Below are 10,278 nucleotides of genomic sequence, written 5' to 3'. Positions count from 1 at the left end.
ACTGTGTGTGTCACCTGTGACAGCTCTGTGCCTGGCGCACACTTGATACACTCCGTGCAGACTCCCTGCAAATCACGGAACTCCGACTCTGAGCACTCACGGCACAGAGACACACCAGCCTGGAGACACGGGGGGGGGGGGGGGGAGACATGGGGGGGGGGGAGACACGGGGGGGAGGGAGACACGGGGGGGGGGGAGACACGGGGGGGGGGAGACACGGGGGGGGGGGAGACACGGGGGGGGGGGGGGGGGAGACATGGGGGGGGGAGACACGGGGGGGAGGGAGACACGGGGGGGGGGGGGGGGAGACATGGGGGGGGGGAGACACGGGGGGGGGGAGACATGGGGGGGGGGAGACACGGGGGGGAGGGAGACACGGGGGGGGGGGGGGGAGACATGGGGGGGGGGAGACACGGGGGGGGGGAGACACGGGGGGGAGGGAGACACGGGGGGGGGGAGGGAGACACGGGGGGGGGGGGAGACACGGGGGGGGGGAGACATGGGGGGGGGGGAGACACGGGGGGGAGGGAGACACGGGGGGGGGGAGGGAGACACGGGGGGGGGGGAGGGAGACACGGGGGGGGGGGGAGACACGGGGGGGGGGAGACATGGGGGGGGGGGAGACATGGGGGGGGGGAGACACGGGGGGGAGGGAGACACGGGGGGGGGGGGGGACATGGGGGGGGGGAGACATGGGGGGGGGAGACACGGGGGGGGGGAGACACGGGGGGGAGGGAGACACGGGGGGGGGGGAGACATGGGTGGGGGAGACACGGGGGGGAGGGAGACACGGGGGGGGGGGGAGACACGGGGGGGGGGGAGACACGGGGGGGGGAGACATGGGGGGGGAGACACGGGGGGGGGGAGACACGGGGGGGAGGGAGACACGGGGGGGGGGAGGGAGACACGGGGGGGGGGGAGACACGGGGGGGGGAGACATGGGGGGGGGGAGACACGGGGGGGGGAGGGAGACACGGGGGGGGGGAGACACGGGGGAGAGGGAGACACGGGGGGGGGGGGGGAGACATGGGGGGGGGGAGACACGGGGGGGGGAGACACGGGGGGGAGGGAGACACGGGGGGGGGGGGGAGACACGGGGGGGGGGAGAGATGGGGGGGGGGGAGACACGGGGGGGAGGGAGACACGGGGGGGGGGAGACACGGGGGGGAGGGAGACACGGGGGGGGGGGAGACATGGGGGGGGGGAGACATGGGGGGGGGGAGACACGGGGGGGGGGGAGACACGGGGGGGGGGGGGAGACATGGGGGGGGGAGACACGGGGGGGGAGACATGGGGAGGGGGGTAGGAGACACGGGGTGGGGGGGTGGGAGACACGGTAAAGAGTGTTAGTACATGTGTAATAGTGTTCCAGGAGACTGGACGCTGGGGTTTGGAGGCACACGTATTTATTCCGTGTCGGTACAGCACAACGCTGACATACCACACTGGAGGGGGTATCGGCCCCCTCACCCGTCTAACTGGGGATACACTCTCTAGCTACGCCTAGCCTACCCCTGGGTCCTCCACTAACGGGCTAGAGGAGGCTAGCGAGCCCGACACTGGTAAGTCGGCTCACGGTACCCGGAGTCCCAGACCAGCTCTTACAAGAGCACCGGCTCTGGCTCTCGGGAGCACGCCGCTGTCTCGATCCTGTGCGGCCCTGACAAGGGCGGCGATCCAGGGGAGTCCAGGGCTCTACCTACGACGATCTTCAGTCTTCACCGGTTAGCTTCAACATCTCTCCCCGAGCCCTCCGGCTCATCCCCTTTTATACCAAAACCCCCGCTGAGGGGTGGGGCCCCAGGGGATCCCAGCTCCGAGTCAGCCCCCCAGGCTGCCCGATGCGGACGTCGCTGGGAGCACCTCCCCGTGCACCGACATGGCCACGCCCACCGTGTTTCTTTCCCATCTGATCCCATTCTATAACAGCCCCTCCGTAACACCCCTACACATGTTGAGGAGTTCCCAAGACGCACTCGCTAAATTGAAGGGTCTGCCGCCAAATGTTTATTAAAGATGTTCTAACTTAACACACAGCAGGGTACACAACTCCCAGGGGCTAGGGCAGAGGTCGCAAACGGGTTTTGATTCCTTACCCGTACACGGCCGCACCAGGGTCGCAAACGGGTACCCGTACCCGGCCGTACCCGTACCCTACCCGTACCCGGCCGGGTATCGGGTAGGGTACGGGTATCGGGTACCTGATTGTGACCTCTGGGATGAAGCCATGTTGCAGGCGCGGGTGGGTTGATTTTAGGAACTTGAATTGTGAGAAGAGACAAGACGTTGGGAAATGAGTGACACACGGTGACTCACCAGTGACTCACGGCCTACCCGTACCCGTACCCGGCCGCACCAGGGTCGCAAACGGGTACCCGTACCCGGCTGGGTACGGGTAGCCGGGTATCGGGTAGGGTACGGGTATCGGGTACCCGGTTGCGACCTCTGGGATAGGGGTCCTACTCTGAGTCCGGGTCCCTGCCGGCTAGCTCCGGTCTCTCTCTCGTGTCGGATCGGGGACTCTGCCGACTCCACCGCCCGGAGAAAGAGCCCCTCTATCGGCTACCACCGGCTTCTCCCCAGACTCACCACTCAATCCCTCATTGGAACCTCATTTGCCAGTAAAAAATATGATAATTGTTTTTGACCCTTCTATCTGGCAACAAAACCGACACCTTTTTTTACAAGGAGTCATGTTTACATAGATCACAATACCTGCGGTCGGAATGCAAACAAAAAAACACAACTCTGATAATGTATGTGCACTGTCCTTGAAGTTGATTGGTCCACACCCGAGACAGCTTTCCTTAGAGCCTAGTCTCACATGGTGTTGGACCAGATGATGCCAAAATGCGCACAACTCAAAGACAATGCACCATCAGAGTATGAGAGCTCGGGGCAAGCATTTACACCATTGGAACCTCATTTGTCAGAAGAAAAAATATGATAATTGGGTTTTGACCCTTCTATCTGGCAACAAAACTGACACCTTTTTTACGAGGAGTCATTTTCGCATAGATCCCTCTCTACCCCTGGTTCCCTCTTCACCCTTCGTACTCTACCCGTTCAACCACATTATGTATGCCGATGATTTGGTAATAGCTGCTCATTCAGAAGAGGAGTTGGAGACGCTGCTGCTGAGACTGGAGCGTGCCACTTAGAGGTGGGGCCTTACCATCAGCCCCACCAAAACTAAGCACCTGCCTGGGTATTTTGTACCATCGGGCACTCCACCCCCACATCTCCCAATCGGTGATGGGGCAGTTGTGGAGAGAGTGGAGAGTTTCCCATACCTGGGCAGTGTGCTTATGACCGGCTCCAGTTTAACAGCAGAGGTCTCACTCCGAATCAGTCGAGCGGCATTATCTTTTCATCGGTTGCGTAACGCTGTGTGGAAGCTACCTGGTCTGTCGCTCCGCACGAAGCTTCAGGTCTTCTCGGCCACGGTCATTCCCTCCCTTCTCTACGCTTGCGAAACGTGGACCCCCTAATGGAGCATCTTCGCCGGTTAGAAACATTTCGGCTGGCCTGCCTACGATCCATCCTGGGTTTAACCAGGCTGGATTGTGTGAGGAGCTCACAAATCCTTGAAAGATCTGGGCAAAGTCCCATCGGTGAGCTCCTCCGGCAGGCAAGGCTGCGTTGGCTGGGTCATGTAGCCCGCATGCCCAGCCACCGCATGCCCAAACAGCTTTTGTTCGGCCGGATCGAGGGGGCTAAACGGGCGCGGCACGGGCTAGAGAAGAGATGGAGTGATGTGGTACAGGAGGACGTGGAGCTGAGTGGACTTGCCGATGACTGGTACCAGCGGTTTCAAGATCGGACTCTGTGGAGGAGGCTCGTGAAGGACGCTACTGGGCAGTTGGAGGCAGTCGCCCTCCAACAACAACGGAGGGCGGAGGAGCGACGCTCACAACAACGAGCGGAGCGCCGGGTGGCTAAAGCACAGCAAGTTGGCACAGTAGGGGGCACAGGTGGTGCATCAGCCAGTCAACCCGTGGCACCTGGGTCTGCCCCGTGACCTCCTGCCAGCGGGCGTTCGACACTTCACGTGGCCTCAAGGTGCACATGGCCTGGCACAAGCGTCGTGGTGACGTCACGGCCACTTAGTGGCGAATGGCGGTTGTTGTTGTTGTGGCTGTGTGTCTGTGTGTGTGTCTGTGTGTGTCTGTGTGTGTGTGTCTGTGTGTGTGTCTGTGTGTGTGTCTGTGTGTGTGTCTGTGTGTGTGTCTGTGTGTGTGTCTGTGTGTGTGTCTTACTGAGACAGAAGCAATTATGAAAATCCAGCTCCACACCCTCCTCAGTCTTGAACCCTGGGACAGCAACCCCATTGTGATCCTGCAGTACCACACACACACAGACATACACACACACAGACACACACACACACAGACACACACACACACAGACACACACACACACACACACACAGACACACAGACACACACACAGACACACACACAGACAGACACACACACAGACACAGACACACACAGACACACACACACACAGACACACACTCACACACACACACAGACACACACACACACAGACACACACACACACACAGAGACACACACAGACACACACAGACACACACACACACAGACACACACACAGACACACACACAGACACACACACAGACACACAGACACACAGCACACAGAGACACACAGAAACACACACAGACACACACACAGACACACACATTATGATCCTGCAGACCCACAGACACACACGGAGACACAGAGAGAGAGACACGCAGACACACAGAGACACACAGAGACACACAGAAAGAGACACACAGACACACAGAGACATAAGACACAGACATACAGAGACACACAGAGAGAGACACGCAGACACACAGACACAGAGACACACAGAGACACACAGAGAGACACGCAGAGAAACACACAGACACACAAAGATACAGAGACACACAGAGACACACAAAGACAAAGATCCCCCGTGTAGCCTCTAACAGACTGCAGGGGCAAGTGCTGTTAGCAGTAGCAGCAGCGCATATACAGACAAAGATCCCCCGTGTAGCCTCTAACAGACTGCAGTGTGTCTCTGTGTATATGTGTCTGTGTGTGTGTATGTGTCTGTGTGTGTGTATGTGTCTGTGTGTGTGTATGTGTCTGTGTGTGTATGTATCTGTGTGTCTGTGTGTGTGTATGTATCTGTGTGTGTATGTATCTGTGTGTCATTGTGTGTATATGTGTGTGTCTCTGTGTGTATGTGTCTGTGTGTGTCTCTGTGTCTGTGTGTGTATGTGTCTGTGTGTGTATGTGTCTGTGTGTCATTGTGTGTATGTGTCTGTGTGTGTCTCTGTGTCTGTGTGTATGTGTCTGTGTGTGTGTATGTATCTGTGTGTGTATGTGTCTGTGTGTCATTGTGTGTGTATGTGTCTGTGTGTGTCTCTGTGTCTATGTGTATGTGTGTCTCTGTGTCTGTGTGTCTGTGTGTCATTGTGTGTGTCTGTGTCTCTGTGTCTGCGTGTCTGTGTCTCTGTGTCTGTGTGTGTGTCTCTGTGTCTGTGTGTGTGTCTCTCTGTCTGTGTGTGTGTGTTTGTGTCTCTGTGTGTGTATGTGTATGTGTGTCTGTGTGTGTCTCTGTCTGTGTCTGCGTGTCTGTGTGTGTCCGAGAGACAGACAGACACACACACAATCGCCCGGTCATGCCTTGACTTGCCCTGAGATACAGAATTCCTGCTACCAACTCGCGCTCACCACGCTACACACCACACTACTCACCCCGCTACTCACTCACCAACTCACTCACCAACTCACTCACCAGCTAACTCACCCCGCTACTCACTCACCCACCACTCACCCCGCTACTCACTCACCCCACTACTCACTCACCCCGCTACTCACTCACCAACTCACTCACCAACTCACTCACCAGCTAACTCACCCCACTACTCACTCACCCCACTACTCACTCACCCCGCTACTCACTCACCCACCACTCACCCCACTACTCACTCACCCCACTACTCACTCACCCCGCTACTCACTCACCCACCACTCACCCCACTACTCACCCCACTACTCACTCACCCACCACTCACCCCGCTACTCACTCACCCACCACTCACCCCACTACTCACTCACCCCACTACTCACTCACCCCGCTACTCACTCACCCCACTACTCACTCACCCCGCTACTCACTCACCCCACTACTCACTCACCCCACTACTCACTCACCCACCACTCACCCCACTACTCACTCACCCACCACTCACTCACCCCGCTACTCACTCACCCACCACTCACCCCACTATTCACTCACCCCACTACTCACTCAACCACCACTCACCCCACTACTCACTCACCCCACTACTCACTCACCCCACTACTTACCACGCTACTAACTCACCCCACCACTTACCCACCACTCACTCCACTACTCACTCACTCACCCACTCACTCACTCACCCACTCACCCACCCCGCTACTCACTCACCAACTCACTCACCACACTACTTACCACGCTACTCACTCACCCCACCACTCACTCCACTACTCACCCACTCACCCACTCACTCACTCACCCACTCACCCACTCACTCACCCACTCACCCACTCACCCACTCACTCACCCACTCACTCACTCACCCACTCACTCACCCCGCTACTCACTCACCCACCACTCACCCCGCTACTCACTCACCCCGCTACTCACTCACCCACTTACCCACCACTCACCCCACTACTCACTCACCCACTCACTCACCCCGCTACTCACTCACCCACCACTCACCCCGCTACTCACTCACCCCGCTACTCACTCACCCACTTACCCACCACTCACCCCACTACTCACTCACCCACTCACTCAACCACTCACTCACCCACTCACTCACCCACTCACTCACTCACCCACTCACTCACCCCGCTACTCACTCACCCACCACTCACCCCGCTACTCACTCACCCCGCTACTCACTCACCCACTTACCCACCACTCACCCCACTACTCACTCACCCACTCACTCACCCACTCACTCACCCACTCACTCACTCACTCACCCACTCACTCACCCCGCTACTCACTCACCCACCCACCCACTCACTCACCCACTCACTCACCCACTCACCCACTCACTCACCCACTACTCACCCACTACTCACCCACTACTCACCCACTCACTCACCCACTCACTCACCCACTACTCACCCACTCACTCACCCACTACTCACCCACTCACTCACTCACTCACCCACTCACCCACTACTCACCCACTCACTCACCCACTCACTCACCCACTACTCACCCACTCACTCACCCACTGACCCACTACTCACCCACTACTCACCCACTCACTCACCCACTACTCACCCACACACCAACATGTCTGGGCATGTTCACACACAGTCCTGTACTGTACAAAGATCCCCCGTGTAGCCTCTAACAGACTGTAGGGGCAAGTGCTGTTAGTAGCAGCTATGAAGGCTACCGGCGCTGTGGCACACGAGGGGGTGGGTGGCCAGCACCACGCCCGGCCGCCTTTGTCTCTCTAGTAGCGATGTTTACTACGCACCGCACCAGGTACTCATTTTGGGCTGAGTCGACCTAGGGGAGGCCCAGGACCGGTTCAGATAATCGTCACCGGTGGTGTGGGTTGCCGTGAGCGGGAATCGAACCCGGGTCGCCGGGTTCGTAGCGCAGCGTAGCGCTAACCGCTGCACCACCGCTCCCCACACGCACAGGCACACAGTGACACACACACACAGGCACACAGTGACACACACACACAGATACACACACACACAGATACACATACACACACAGTGATACACACACACACACAGTGACACACACCCCTACCCACACACACTTACACCTACACACACACCACCCCTACACACACACAGCACACACACCCTTACACCTACACACACACCTACACACACACACCACCCCTACATACACATACTACACTACACACACACCCCTACACACACCACCCCTATACACACACATACACTACACACCACCCCTACACACACTACACCCCACCTCTACACACCACCCCTACACACACACTACACACACTACACACACACCCCTACACACACCACCCCTATACACACACACACTACACACCACCCCTACACACACACTACACACCACCCCTACACACACACACTACACAACGACACACACACTACACACACCACCCCTACACACACTACACACCACCCCTACACACACTACACACACACACTACACAACGACACACACACTACACAACGACACACACACTACACTACACACACACTACACACACACACTACACAACGACACACACTACACAACGACACACACACTACACACACACTACACACACACACTACACACACACACTACACACACACACTACACACACACACTACACACACACACTACACACACACTACACACACACTACACACACACTACACACACACTACACACACACACTACACAACGACACACACACTACACACACACACTACACACACACACTACACACACACACTACACACACACACTACACACACACACTACACACACACTACACACACACTACACACACACTACACACACACTACACACACACTACACACACACACCACGTGGAGGCAAGCGGCCATGCAACCCTCCCTCTCTCTCTCGACACTTTAGCGGTTTCAAAGTTTTCCCCGCTTGGACACAAACATCATCACAATGAAAAACAACACGCACACACGGCAAGTTCCTGCAGTAAGAACCCTCACCACCACCACCACCTCCTCACCACCACATCCTCACCACCACCACCTCCTCACCACCACCTCCTCACCACCACATCCTCACCACCACCACCTCCTCCTCCTCACCACCACCACCACCACCTCCTCACCACCACCACCTCCTCACCACCACCACCTCCTCACCACCACCACATCCTCACCACCACCACCACCTCCTCACCACCACCACCTCACCACCACCACCACCACCTCACCACCACATCCTCACCACCACCACAGCCTCACCACCACCACCACAGCCTCACCACCACCACCACCACAGCCTCACCACCACCACCACAACCTCACCACCACAACCACCTCACCACAACCACCTCACCACCACCACCACCTCCTCACCACAACCACCTCACCACCACCACCACCTCCTCACCACAACCACCTCACCTCATCTCGCTGCTGCACTGCCGACACTTTTGCGAACCGCTTGATCGCCACTGACGTCATGCCCCTCCTCCCCCCTCGTGTAGCCCCTCCCCCCTCGTGTAGCCACGCCCTCTATCCTGTAGCCACGCCCCCTTCACGTTGTAGCCACGCCGCCTTCTCGTTGTAACCACGCCCCCTTCTCGTTGTAGCCACGCCCCTTCTTGTTGTAGCCACGCCCCTCCCCCTCATGCTCGTACTTAGCATAGCCAGCCACGCCCCCTAATTAGCATACACCGCCGAGCCACTCCCCCCGCTCCTACTTAGCATAGTCAGCCACACCCATTAATTAGCATACACCTCCAAGCCACTCCCCCTATCCTACTTAGCATAGTCAGCCACGCCCCTATTTAGCATATTCCGCCAAGCCACGCCCTCTAATTAACATATCCCGCCAAACCACTCCCCCCTCTCTTACTTAGCATAGTTAGCCACGCCTTCGTAATTAACATAGCCCACCACAGTGGTTAGGAGATGTTGACTACCTCGACCGAGGCGAGGCCCAGGACCGGTTCAGATAATCGTCACCGGTGTTGGCAGTGAGCGGGAATCGAACCCGGGTCGCCAGGTTCATAGCGCAGCGTAGCGCTAACCGCTGTACCACCGCTCCCCACACACATACAACAACAACAACCGCCATTCGCCACTAAGTGGCGGTGACGTCACCACGACGCTTGTGCCAGGCCATGTGCACCTTGAGGCCGCCACGTGAAGTGTCGAACGCCCGCTGGCAGGAGGTCACGGGGCAGACCCAGCAGGTGCCACGGGTCGACTGACCGAGATGACCGAGATGACTGGCTGATGCACCACCTGTGTCCCCTACTGTGCCAACTTGCTGTGCTTTAGCCACCCGGCGCTCCGCTCGTTGTTGTGAGCGTCGCTCCTTTGCCCTCCGTTGTTGTTGGAGGGCGACTGCCTCCAACTGCCCAGTAGCAGCGTCCTTCACGAGCCTCCTCCACTGAGGCCGATCTTGACACACACAATGACACACACACACCTACACACCCCTACACACACACACTCTACACACCACTACACACACAC

At 58.0% G+C, this 10,278-nt stretch overlaps 1 protein-coding gene across 1 annotated transcript in view; it reads right to left on the bottom strand.

The window, feature by feature from the left end:
• LOC144952152 (uncharacterized) overlaps positions 1–9,238 on the bottom strand; it is a gene marked incomplete at its 3' end in the record, with an annotated part of 18,375 nt that extends 9,137 nt beyond the window's left edge. Inside the window, exons 1-2 of the mRNA XM_078882555.1 lie at positions 9,199–9,238; positions 4,260–4,338 (exon numbers count right to left, since the gene is read on the bottom strand). Coding sequence (XP_078738681.1) covers positions 4,260–4,338; positions 9,199–9,203 — 84 coding nt within the window. The remainder of the gene's footprint in view (positions 1–4,259; positions 4,339–9,198) is intronic.
• Positions 9,239–10,278: the final 1,040 nt, after the last annotated feature.

This window comes from Lampetra fluviatilis, chromosome 66 (genome assembly GCF_964198595.1).
Source record: "Lampetra fluviatilis chromosome 66, kcLamFluv1.1, whole genome shotgun sequence".
In the NCBI taxonomy this organism is placed as follows: Eukaryota; Metazoa; Chordata; class Hyperoartia; order Petromyzontiformes; family Petromyzontidae; genus Lampetra; species Lampetra fluviatilis.
Note: the sequence above shows the minus strand (reverse complement) of the source record. Positions and strands in the feature narration are given on the sequence as shown.